This window comes from Brachypodium distachyon, chromosome 1 (assembly GCF_000005505.3).
Source record: "Brachypodium distachyon strain Bd21 chromosome 1, Brachypodium_distachyon_v3.0, whole genome shotgun sequence".
In the NCBI taxonomy this organism is placed as follows: Eukaryota; Viridiplantae; Streptophyta; class Magnoliopsida; order Poales; family Poaceae; genus Brachypodium; species Brachypodium distachyon.
The window spans coordinates 3,761,499-3,775,426 of NC_016131.3; the positions used below are offsets into that span (position 1 = coordinate 3,761,499).

Genomic DNA, 13,928 nt, shown 5'->3' on the forward strand with positions numbered 1-13,928 from the left:
AACAAGTACGCGTGCATATACATACTAGCCTCAAGAGAAGAGACCTAAAGCAGCTAAGCCTAAGCACATCTCTACTCCATCGCTAGGCCTGCACCTGCTTGTAAACAGAGGATCTAGATCATCAGTGCTGCATCTGCAGGCTGCTTTAACTGAGTTCATTATTGTTTTATGCTCAAATTTTATTGTGAGAGCTGAGCTTCCAAAAATAATTAGTACTATATTGTAAAGGAAGGAAATTCTCGGTGTGGCTTTGGACACAGTATTTGGACCACATGCAAGGCAGGAAGACATGCATTTATTAAATCTGGATCAGAGAAAGTAGCTAGATTCAAAGTGCATGCATGTGGTATGCCTAATCAAGCTAGCAGCAGCATGGCTGTGTTTATCTCCGCTCTCCTCTCTGTAGAGTAGACTAGCCTAGCCTGTGCGTGCTTTGTCAGCTAGGTAGAGGTTGCTGGTAGTACAAAACTTGCTGCATGCCTGCCATTATTTGCCTCGACCTGTTGATGGAAACAAATATAGCAACCACAGAGATATAACAAAGTTCTTAAGAACTTTTTCCAACTGAAAAAGGTTAATTTGATACATGTCACTGTAATTTTTGCATATTTTAAAAATACACTTGTAACTTTTATCTTTCAAAAAATATCATTGCAAATATCAATATTTTTTTTTAGAAAAACGCCACTATATATAATGAGTTGAAAGATACAATTGTAGTGCCATTTTTTAAAACATAAAAATTACGGTGACATTTTATCGAATACTAAAAAATTATATTGACATATATCAAATTAATAAAAAAACGGTGATAGTGCTATGGCGCTATTTAGTTATGCCCTTGGCTTGGACAATTAATTAATCTCTTGTCATTGCTTTGCTGATTGCATCTGTACCATCGTGCCATATGCGTGTAGTTTGCTGGGTCATAAAAACAAGTTAGTGCCTGTACGTACGTACGTATGCCGCTCCCACCTACTGGGAAAGATCTGATTATATGCAATTTAATGCCTGCTTACTTTTGTCATACTCAATTTACATTAGTGTGCCTTACAATTAAGCCATCATATTTCCCCCTAGGATACCTTTCGAGGACTTAAAGCTTCTTATTCTAGAAAAGAACATGAGTTAAGGCCTTTTCGATTTGTATGACACTAAAAGGTAAAAAGAAAGGAGATGAAAGTACCAAAAACTCTATAGATATAACTACATTTGCACCCAGATCGTGGAATGCAGCACTGAATTGAGATTGTTAAATTTGTAAGATTGTAAATTAATGGAAGATCGCGTCCCTTTTTAGAACGCATAATTCTAAAACACACAATAAGATGAAACTGTAATTTAGATGCCAGGGGGCCGGGGGATCTATCACAAGTTTGACGGACTAAATGGACCAAAATGCCGCCATCATCATGCGGAAGTATGGATGCATGGGTCAACTTCAGATTTATAGGTTCGGCCTCCTGATATATCTAAGCATTTTTTTTTACGGAACTAGGGGGGTGAAACCAGCTTGCACCACATTTTATAGAGCAAAACAATCTTATTTACAAGCTTGAAAATTACAATTTACAGGATATTTAAGAGAGGTTACAATCCCGCAGCAAGGTGGGACAACGTGACGGGCCAGTCTGTTAGAATAACTTTATGAGGCGTGGAGGAGCAGCGAGAAGCCCGGAGGAGGAGCTCGGTGGAGCAGCGTTGAATCGTGAAGTGAATACATTCTTCTTCGTGACGAAAAACCAGAGGTTTCTCCGTTTCCAAAGATTTCAGAGAAGAGATATTAATTACCACCGTGGACCGAACCTAGTCGTCCCCGCTCCGGTCCTAGAGATCAGCGATGAACTCTATTAGCTAGCAACATTTGGGTGGAGAGCTTGAAGGGAATCCCAAGCCGGACTGATCGAAGCATATGAGCAGTGGTTGGTGCCTGATCGCAGAAGGGCACTTGTCCGAGGAAGCGATACCCCTGTGGAAGCACCTGTCGTTGGTGAAGAGCTTGTTCTGAAGCGCAAGCCACAGGAAGATCCTTTTGGTAGATTGATAATTTTAGAGGTTGGTAGATTGTCCTTTTGACAATTTCGTATATTTGGTCACACTTCACTTAATGAACAGCTTATTTGCATTTCGACTAGTTGTATATGTCTGGAATGGCATTTTGTCAATTCTCCCTAGCTACAATATCATCAGGTTCATCTGTGACCAATACAAACTATTAAATTTATAGAAAAATACATCAACATTTAGAATATCAAACAAGTATATTATGAAAATATATATCATGATGGAGTTACTAAAACTAACTTAGAAACATAGATGTTGATAAAATTTTCTGTAAACTTGATTAAGGTTTTAAAAGTTTGATTTCGAACGTACAACTTATTACTTTTAGGGACAGACAGAATAGCTTCGCAAGACACATGTCCTATTTTTTTTCTTTTTCTTTCAAACTGAACATGCTATCTCTACATGCGGATGATACTGATACACGTCTCCAAACATGCTATCGGAAAATTATTACTGCATGCCAGGCGATCGACACCGAGGCATAGGCGTGCCACGAGGGTATATATGTTTTTCATTGATCTGTAAAAAGGACACAACTAATCTGAGTATAGTGCCGTGTATTTCTTTGAGCCACATCCTTTCTCTCGCTCTCCATTTGGGGGCTAAGCCGAGGTACAGTCAATCACTTGGTCTTGACCAGCCGTTCCCCTCTCATTTCATTTCACTTGACAAGCTAGGAAGCAGGATGCTGCTCTTGGATTGTTAAGCGTGCAAAGGCTAGAGATTCCTAGCTAGGCCATAGCACACCAGCGCAAAGTATTGTCACATCGGCAGCACGTAACGTACGGCAGGAGACCGGAAGGTCCACAACGTACAATTGCGAAAATTCTAACTTATCCCTTGTACTGGTACTCTGTTGGTACCGGTAAATAAGTAATCGTCGACATATTTGCAAGTGGATACATGTAGTTTGAAGTTATTGCGCTGCATGTATATATGTATATACGTCTCTCGATGATAAATTTTGTCTAAAATTATTCGAAGCAAAAGAAGAGAGAGGAAAACACACCTGGTAAGATCAAGCTGAAACAGTATCACTGTATCAGCAATTCAGCGTGCCAGTGGTACAGTACTATAGCTAGAGCTGCTGCGTCACAAACCTATGTTATGTATGTACTCTGCCCGCAGAGTCCTTCTACACGTAGGATGGCTCTCTGCTACACGTACATTGGTAAGGTAGTGATAATTTCACGACTAATGAAAGAAATGAAGCATTAGTTGTGTTTTGCTTTACCCGTTTTTTAACGGATACTCACTCCGTCACATATTAAGTGTTACAATTTTATCTATACACACACGTATCTAGTCACGTTTAAGTGAGTAAGTAAATGTGTACCGAACAAAGTTGCGACACTCAATATGCCTCCAACCCATCTATTTTTCACCTCACCCGTTCTCACCTTCCCACCTCTTACACACACACACCTCCTGCGCCCTGTCCTCATCCTATTTCGATCTTCTCTTTGCCCGCCATCTGGCCAGTGTAGTAATAATGCAGCGCCAAGTTCATAATTGTCAGTTTTTGTTTTTGCTAATAACTAGCATGGTGTCCCGCGCAATCGCGCAGGAAATATCTTTACTCATCTTTAATGTTTTGACTCACAGAGATATATGTATTCTTGTATTATTTGAAAAGAACTAAATAAATGATAGGTTTATGCACTGTTAGACATTGTGAAAATAAAATTTCCTCCAAGATCATGACACGTTGGTTGATCAACGTTCGCATCGAACTAATTCATTATTATTATTTTGACCGGAACTAATTCATTATTTGAGGTGATATTAGTTATGTCTCTGGAATTAAAGTCAAGATCACGTGCGAGAACATGGAACTTACCTAAGGTGATTAATCATGTGTGGTATCTAAATCACGCATGTTCACAAGAGTAAACTCGCAAGCTGAATTGGCCAATCACCTGATTGCACCGATAGGTCATGTGTACGGCAAGCTATATTAATAGGTAATTTTTCTTGGAAGTCATCATGTGAGATTATAGTTTTACGTGATTATACTATCAATACTTGTACTAAAATTTTATTCTGTAGCGATATTGATTAGTAAGTGCTTTTTCATTTGCTATCTAGCCAGTCGCTCGTATATGATGTTAATCAGTAGACATAGACAAATTTACGATCGCGTGTTGCTATATAAAATTATAATTCTTTTAATGCCCATAAAAAAAATCTTATTTATAAAATATAAATTCCGGTGATTTTGGTGATTTTTCAACTTAATATTCTTGTGATCCGTGAAAAATACAGTGAAAACGTTGTCATTTCAATCATATTTATCATGTAACACACTATGTTGTGTTAGACACCATACAAAAAAATATGTTTGGCTTAGTTTTTTTTTTAGAAACAAATATTTGGCTTAGTTAGCATATTGGCCTTACGTGGGCCTCAAACCATTTTGATGATTTGTCCCTAGCCCATAAGATATACCCATCATTAAATCTTGACCATCAGATATAAGATCCAATGGTCCAAAAAATATTTCATTTCTATCTTGCCAATCGTTTGCACACGATGTTAGTTAGCAGCCATAGATAAATTTAAGATCACATATTGGTGTGTATAATTATAATTCTTTTAATGCTCGTTAATAAATCGTGTTTACAAAATAAAGGTTTGGCGAATTCAGCGAGCTTATTACTTAATATTCTTGTAATTCGTGAAAAAACAATGAAACGGTTATCATGTAATAGCATTTTTATCGTCTAACGTAGTTCGATGTTGTGTTCGACAACATACAAGTAAATATTTGGCTTAGTTAGCATACTGGCCTATATGAGCCTCAGACCACTTTGATGTTTTGTCCTTATCCCATCAGATATATCCACCTTATTAAATCTTAACCATCAGATATGAGATCTAACGGTCTAAATATTTCAAACGATGTGGATCTGCGGGGAGCCTCACCTTGGTACCCCTCATATTGCCTTTAGTAGGAGTAACAGATTTGCTTAAGCATATTCAATTTCATTTAATTTTGAATTATACCTTTTGTTTTATAGTATTGGATATGGGCGACCGGAGAGTGATTCATGTGGAGCAGCAAATAGTTAACATAGCTAGCAACGTGTTTACTGTGCAAACTTCATAAAAAACATATTTAAAGGTTTCAAAAAAAATTCTTAAAAAAATACCATATGTTGAGAGTGTGATGTTCTACAAATTTGCAAAATTTCAAGTTCAAAGTCAAAATCAATTGAAAGGATTTAAAAAGAGAAATTTACAATGAATAGTGTCAAACACTGAAAATCACTATTCATGCACAATTTTTTTTCAGCTGCTACCAAACGCCATTGAGTTTGGACTTGAAATTTTACACAAATCTAAAACATCATTTTCCTAACATATGTATTTTTTTTAGAATTTTTTGAACTTTTTTCGATGGAGTTTTCACAGTTTACAGCGTAGAGGTGGTTTTCACCGGATACTTCGCAGGCATGGATAAGTTCTTTTAGCAGAAATGTGATGTGAAAAGTGACATTTTTTTAATACCAAAAGCCCAAAGCCTAATAACAACGTTTGGAGTGGGCTTCGGTTTAGTATTTTAGCAGCCACGTGACATACCTAATGGATCTGAACCTGAACGTGTCTACGTGACATATGTGACCCATTTGAACCTGGACATGTCTGTGAGAATAAAAGACAAACGTTTTTCATGACCCTCAGATCTTAGATCTAACGATCAAACTAATTCTGATGATGTGGATCAACGTGGTGCCTCTCCTCGGTATCCCTCATATCGCTTTTAGTATATAATAGATTAGGGGCAATATTAAGCTTTACATCGACAGAGGAACATACACAAAGCTGGAGGGCCTTGATTGGTAAAAAAACCCTAGTATTTCTTAAGAAATCAGTTGAAAAGTTATAAAAAACCCGTAAATAGGCCCTACATGTACTACCTCCATCCAAGTATAGTAGGCATGATAGGTTCCATTTAACCAATGCTTTGACAAAAATTATTTCATTTGCATGCAACTGTATGATCTAAATCATAATCATGAGCAAATACTTTGGAATAGTAACACAATGATATCAATTTTATGTCATATAATTATATATTTTAGGAGTAATTCTTGGTCAAAGCGTCGTTGAAAGCAAAGCTAATACGCCAATTATCGTTGGACGGAGATAGTACTACGTAGAAACGTACACCACATGTGTCATTTTAGCTGAGAAATGTATTTTCATAAAAAAACATAAAGATAAAATTTTGTATCTACAATAGACATAAAATTCATCAATCCTAAATGTACATATCTTTACTTTTGTGCAGCTCGCATGTTAATTTTGTTCTAATAAAACGTATCAACCATACATAAATTCGTTTAAAAAAATTCTGAACATTTTTTGTTTAATTAAGTTTTTTGATCCCGCGATCTTGAAACTTCCCTTTTTCTGGACCGGATAGGCTGATAAAAATTCAAAGCAACGCAAAGGTTCCGGCCACAAAACGTCCGAAACCGAACCGGGCCGCATGGGGCCGGTGGGTACGGCCGGGCCAGGCCGAGTTTGTCTTGCTCTCGCGCCAGCAGCCCTTAAATCCACGAGATGAGATCCGCTGGACATGACGCGACGCGACGGGATGCGAAATCGTTTCTCCTCCTCCTCTTTTTCCTGCCCCCTCTTCTGCACCCGGCCTCCTCCTGCCATCTCTGTGCAGCGGTGGCTGTCTAGGGTCCCCTAGCTAGCTTCCTAGGCCTCTACTAAAACCTAGCTAGGCCTCTCTCTAGGCTCTAGCCATAGCTTACTAGAGTAGTATAGGAGCAGTACTGAACTCGGCCAGCTCCCTTGGCCTCTTGCGCCATCTCTGTCTCTCTCCACTTTACTGCCACTCAACCACTATTCTGAAACAGCTGAGGAGAGTTGCGATATTGTTAACTTCTACGGATCTCATGCATCTCCCCCCACCACACCAGCCTTGCATTGCATTGCACAGCAGCTCCTTGCTTGCATCTCCCCCCTTCTATAAATCTCGATCCTTGCCTTCTTCCTCCTCTATGCTAGCTAGCCGCCCCCAATCCCATCTCTTCTTCCTTCCTTCCTCTATGTAGTACTTCTACTATGTTATTGCCGACCCACTGTTTGTCACACTTCTTGATTCTTCATTCCCATGTTTCTTTGAGTTCTTGCCACAGATCAGATCGATCAGATCTCATCGCGAGGGTCTCCATCTTGATTTGTGATGTAGGCAGTCTCCCGCTTGTTCTTGTTGTTCTACCATATCGATCTAATGTTTCTTGCCTCGTGTCTCCATGGTGTTTTTTCTTCATTTTATGCGGATCTTGTCGAGAGAGAGTGCTACTTACTTACTGCCCGAGGGAACGAGTGAAGCTGCCAGCATGATCTAGCTCAGCGTGATCAAGCAAGATTCACACATACACGTGTGGTTTTTTTGAGCTATAGCTCGATTGATCTTGAGGTCATGCCTTGCTAGGTCATGCTGCGGCAGCCTCACTTCTTCCCGCCGTTTGGGCATGCACAGCTGAAGATGAGCTCTATCGATTCTGCAATTTGCACACAGAGGCCAAGGCAGGTATGATCCTTTTTTTCGCTTGGATGAGCAACAGTAGCTAGTTGCCTCCCTTCCTTTTCTCCTCATCAAACACTGATTCACATGATAAAATGGGAACTCTGAAACTTGCCAAAGCCGCCATTACTTCTCTTACTTCTGCATAGCTCGTTAATCATCGCTATGTTTATTGCTTGAATCCCCTGGGGATTGTTTAGGTTCTTGGGAGCAGTAGCGAGTTTGCTGCTCAACCGAAGTGAATGGGATTTGATTAATCGAGTTGTCAGAGGTTTAGGTATCTGTTTGTAGCATCTTCCATGGCTTCATACATTTATTTAGTTGCTATACTAGTAAGGCCACTTGGTTGCTGCACCTTTGACCTGTTAGTCCTGGATTCTCCGGTTGTTTCTGTAGTTCTAGCATGCATGGCATCGGCAGCATCCAAAACTTCCAAAGATGGATGGATGCTACCAGGGTTTTATATATTGTACCGATCTGATCTGCTTCCTGCAGCAGTTTCCATTCCACTGCCATATACCTATATATTCTTGTTCAGAATGCTCACAGGATACATATTTAAAAAATGCTCACAAAAAGTGAGTGCTAGGCAGTAAGGTCAATTAACTCATGGTAGGATCAGACCGTCAGTAAGTTTCAGAAGTACTATGCCGTGTTTATTCTTCATCTACCGTGCCCTGTCCCTGTGGTAGCAATATATAGCATTAAGCTCCGGTTGATCTGCTTATACTTTGAAACATACTGTTCTTGCTAGTTTAATGTTACTGCTTGTAATTATAAGGTTGTTACATAACGCAAGAGTAAATGTCATCTTGGTAAGTTGAACTACAGGCCACCGCATTTTGACTTTCAGGAAATTGAATGGCTTGCCTGAATGGCCTTAAATATTACATTGAGCAAGATTTGTCTTTATATCTGCTAGCTGTGGAACTGATGCTTGAAGATGAATGGACAAGTATATATTTCTAGTATATTTATGTAGTATTGATAGTTCATAACTTATATACGGAGTATATGTTTAGTATATACGCACCGTTTGTCACGGCGATTACTCCCTGTTTGGATCTTTAGTGTACCTTGCACTCCTTGTCATATCCTATGGTGGAAAGTTTTCTGTAAAATTTTGGACTTTATAAATTTGACACGGGTGATAATTCCATTAAAGCACAATATATAAGGACAAAATAATTGTTTTAATGAACTTTTTTTTTACCTTCTACTTTTGGCACCCTTGCATGTTTTCTTTCCCAAGTTTCTTAACTGTGTAAACCCTGGTCAGTTTAGATAAATGCTATGTGTTGTTTTTCGCAAAAATAAATAAAACGATGTGTTTTGCTATTTAGACCAGGACCAGTAATGGTGTTTGATGTGAACAATGTGCACTACATTTGCTAAACTGAAGTAGGAATATATGTATACTTTTCTAGAATGGTTCTAAGGGATATGAACGTATGCACGTTTATAGAATATGGTTCTAAGGGAATATAGCACAGAAGTGCAGTTACTGGCAAACAAACGTATCTGGGTGGTAAGAAAACATATAGGGCAATTTCTATTATAGGTATGAGAAAATATGGCATACATTTGATCCATTGTGCGAGCTTTGGAAATATTGGGAAGTGATACTATTCAAAACATTTCCCTTTTTTATCTACTACTAACTTGCAAGACTTCCATTCTTCTTATTGCTCTGTAGAGCATTTCAAGATAGATCTATATGAAGCATCGTTTATTACTGCAAAATGGATGAAGTATTTGACACAGCTAATTTTGGCACTGTGGATGGTGCTAGTATTGACTCTACATCAATAGAATCTGACAATGAAAGTAACACATAGATTAAATTGTGTATTTAAACTGAATCTGGATGATGATTCTTTAGTATTAAACCCGATGGTGTACAATGATACAAAGAAGCAGTAGCGGTTCCATATGCAAGCTTAGACACATCTTGCCTAAAACACTCTTGGGTGTTTCGGTTATTTATATTTTTATTAATAATCAAATACATGATCGTCGGAATGACATCACAATGTTGTAAGTATGGCGCACCAATCCACGAGGTCAACTCCTAGTTGACTTCTAAGAATACCTCTTCGCGAGTCAGTCAGTTATTTTAGTTATCTTCTCTTGAATCCAGTTTGAATCCAATTCTTCAGAAAGTCAACAAAAGGAACATGCTCAGACACAATTTGGTACAGATCGAAGATTGTTCTGGAATTAACAATTTTGAACTGAAATATATTTACAAGTTGAGTCATTGTTATGAATTGGAAGGAGTAGTACAATTATCTTCGAAAATACATGCACACGTTTGTTTGTATGTGATTCATAGTTGTATTGAACAGCCGGTCACACCTGCCCTGATCTTGAAACTTAGATAGCTCATCAAATTCCAATGATTGTGACAATCAGTTCATATTAGATGCGTATCTCTATAACTATAATATTGATATTGTTGTGAGCCTTTTTCTTGGGATCACAATGAACCTACTGTAGAAAGCATTTCCAGAGGCCGCCAAGGTAGCTAGCTCTAAAACAACAAATCTTTCAATAAACCAACGGTCGGCCAAAAATTATGTTGGGCAGTGTGAAACATGCTGTGTTACTGTGTGCGTGCAAGTACGGCCGAGCAAGACAAGAATTGACTGGAGGGTGAACAGCTGTATGCATGCGACTGCCGGGCGCATTCGCATTAACTTGTCTTTGTCAGTGATCAGCTAGCAGCACCAGCTTGCTTCGTTTTCTCTGATCAGAATTGAAAAGGTTTTATTCATGTCAGAAGCGATCAGTGGCAGCCTCGCAGGCAGGGCAGCCAGCTCGACCGATCTCGATCCACCTTCCTTGATTTTACCGCTTCGTGATGCAGGGGCCGTACAGCCCCATATTCAATCGGTTTTGTTTGTGCCTGGGGGCCGTTTGAATTGAATATTCGTTGCCGCCGTGACAGCAGCTATTCAATTTGGAGATGAAGTCAGCTACGTCAGCAATTAAATTTTTCTTTCTTCCGTTCGAACGCGTGGTGAACCTTTGCGTATTAACTTACGTATCTAGATCTAGATGGAGCTCGGAATACTGTATTTTTTTTTTTAGAATTTTATCTTCCTGCTTCACCATAGGTGGCATGGGTTTTCATAAACTTTGGGTGCCTTCGCGAGATTTAAGTCGGTTTAGGTGAAGAGCTAGCTACAATCTTTGTGCTGCTTGATTTCGTTTTTTTTTTCAATTTGTAATCCTGTATTTGTATATTTTTTCCTTTTTATTGTATAGCACGTTGCAATAGTATATGTGTTGTGTGCATCAAACCCATGCAGAGTTGTCGTTTTTGCAAAGAACAAGTTTCAATTTAACTGGCTAGAGTTGAATTAAATACCAGTCACACGCACAAAAAATACAACATTCCAAACTTTTTTTGTTTTCTAATTTTGCGATCATCAAATCACATGTTCTTTTTTTTGGCATTTACATCCAAGTTTTGGCTAAATATTTAAATTTTACTGAGAAATAAACCCAGACAAACCTTAAGAAAGTAGGGACAAGCAGAACTTTGGGATGTAATCCAAGCCGCAACCATCAACGCTCTCCACCAGTCATCCATTCATCCGGCCGGCGCACGGTGCTTTTGTCTGGCTGAACAGTAATATAGTTGCCCTGTCCCCCTGCAGAATGGGATCCAATTCATCGATCCACCCAGCCACTCCTGCCTCAACGAGCGCGCGTACACGCAGAGATGTGCAAATTCTTGGTGACATGAAGAGCATGCATCTACAACAAATGCCTGACACTCGGTTACATCTAACACTATTTCAGCAAAAGCTAACCATCCAGTTGGTCCTTGGAATTGCTTCCTACAAGACAAGTAGCAAGTACTCCGTACAAATGCAGGTCACCTTATTTTTGTAACAATATAGTTCAGCATTGCAGTGAACAGAACATATATTTACACACTGCAAAGGTTCTGCCCTTTTATCTGCCCTTTCTTCCTTCGTAGTATTATTCAGATACACTAGCACAAGCACAAGGGTACGAGGCAAAGGGCACACCAGAGCTTGGATGTCCCAAGAAGCCCAATTATTACCATCTGACTGCACTACTGCAGCAGGGTTTCAACTCATTACATATAGTTTAGTTCTGACGATATCTATACAGATTTAGTATTGAGAAGACCAGTCTGAAGCACTCCCAGCCCTAGGGATGCTGGCGATATCCTTCTTGGCCTGCTCATTGATCGTGTAAGTTGTGCCGCACACCTCCCCTTTGCTGTCGACCCTCGGCACCGGCTTCACCTCGTTCAATGGATGCTCGTAGCTCTGCAATCCCCCGGACGTCGTGAAGAAGAAACCTGACGGTGGAAAAATCATCGAATGATGGTGATCAGAGGATAAGGAAGAATTACAAAGGAGATACTTGTGATGATTTTGCTTTGTTCATTGTGATTTAGGTATACCTTTGGGGAATGGTGCAAATGATTTTCCACAGGCCTTCCTCACTGTTTCGGCATCATCAGAGACCACAAGATGGCCCTTGGAATCAACTCCCCAGTAAAATGGGACACTACTATCCGCATCCTGAAAGAAGATGGACACGTGTTGTCAGTTGATGTGTCTAACTGAGTAAGGATCAATGCACACTGATACAAGGGTCAGCACAAACAAATGCAGACAGACGGCATGATTTTGTCTATTCGAATGATGTGAATTACTACACCGGTGTAAAATGTCGACATGCAGAATGCTACGGCACGCGTAATGAAGATAGTTCAGAAATAACGTCGATTGATGATCTGATAACCAAGGAAACCAGAGTTTGACATTCTGCCGGTTTTCTGTAGCTGATAAGTGACACCCATTCTGTTTATTCTGCAGCAGTTTAACTATCATGTTTCACTGAAATTAGGAGACCGAGCTAAGAATCAGATAGCAGAAATTTGAGAAGTTGGCGATGTTGGGTAATGATGCTACTGAATTATGAACTGATACCATCAGTTATCTGAAGGCCTATTGGGCCAGAGAGGTAAAGACAGAGGATAGCATCGAACATTGGGACATACGGAGTACCAAATTCTGGGACAGGCATTAAAATTATATGGATCAAACTGGGACAGGCATTAGGGACAACTAATGCAATCACCACAAGTAACAAATTCTGAATATCAGCTACGAAGAGAGAGAACTTTTTTTAGACAATTGGAACAAGCGTTGTACTATATTAACTGAGGTGGAAAATCAAAATAGCATGCATAATTCTTCCTGTGAGAAACAACACATAATTACAATATGAAAATGACAAGATTTTACACTAGAGCTTGCGCATTATCGAAATAAGTACAGATCGACAAGAAGTAAACCCGTAAATTCTTATGTTTTTTTTTTGCGAAGGGTAAATTCTTATGTTCACTTACCACAGCCATGAAGACCGAACTGGTTGAGCGATCGTACAGCACGAAGGCAAATTTCCCACTTATATCTCTCACAACGTGGTCTGCAGGGTACGGTCCCCTGTCCCTCAAGGTTCTGTAAGCCTCGATGACGAGGTTGACCTCAGTGGCGACTTTGCTCAGCGCGTATTGCTGCTTCAGCACCGCAAAGTTCTCGATCGCGCCTTGGAACAAGCAGTACATGTCGTCCACGACACCAAACAGCCTACAAATCGTCAACGGATCAGGCTGAAGATAAGAAATGATCGCGAAAAAGAAGAAGAAAAGACTGACGAACAGAAGTAGAAATCTCTTGACCTGGGGAGGAGAGGGCTCTGGTCATGGGACGAATACGCCATGGCGGAGCCGCCGCCGAGGCAGACGCTGACGGCGCCGGGGCGCGCCTCCCGGAACGCGTCCGCGAGCCCCGCCGCGCCGCCGCCCGCCTCGCCCGGCTGCTGGAGCCCCTCCGGGCACGGCGCCACCTCCCTGCCGAACACCGCGAGCATCTCGATCGGTCTCGTCGGACCTCCAAACAAATCCCCACGCCGGCCTGATCCTTTGAGTGTGCGGTGCTTGCAGAGTTGAAGTCGCAGGTGTTGTCTGGGGAGAGATGGATGGGCAGGGCAGGGACACGGCTGTCTTTGTACTGCAGCGGCGGCGGCGGCGGCGGAGGCACGTGGCCGCCGCTGTACGGGCCGGTGGGTAGGCCGGGAATGCTGCCGAAGGGTCGAGATGGATCTACGCCCACAGCTGTGTACCAACGCGCGAACCGGCTCGCGCCGCGCGGAAGAAGACGACACGGAGACGGGAATGGGCAGTTAAATATGCAGGCACATCCCCCAGTGGCCCAGTGGGCCGGCCGAGTAGCCCAACAAGGCAACAAATATGAACGGG

General features: G+C 40.7%; 1 protein-coding gene and 1 non-coding gene across 2 annotated transcripts; one reads left to right on the forward strand and one right to left on the reverse strand.

Annotated features, from left to right (window-relative positions):
* Positions 1-7,383: 7,383 nt before the first annotated feature.
* On the forward strand, positions 7,384-7,573 carry MIR167B (microRNA MIR167b). The gene has a single exon (NR_126867.1). It is a non-coding gene; the product is annotated as a microRNA MIR167b (primary transcript).
* A 3,902-nt stretch (positions 7,574-11,475) lies between these two features.
* Positions 11,476-13,857, reverse strand: LOC100828722 (stem-specific protein TSJT1). Its single transcript, XM_003557417.4, has 4 exons — positions 13,350-13,857; positions 13,017-13,257; positions 12,063-12,183; positions 11,476-11,957 (listed from the first exon to the last, which is right to left on the reverse strand). Exons 1-4 carry the CDS (start codon positions 13,538-13,540, stop codon positions 11,767-11,769), a joined length of 744 nt encoding a protein of 247 aa, XP_003557465.1. The 5' UTR covers positions 13,541-13,857; the 3' UTR covers positions 11,476-11,766.
* Between the last annotated feature and the right edge of the window lie 71 nt (positions 13,858-13,928).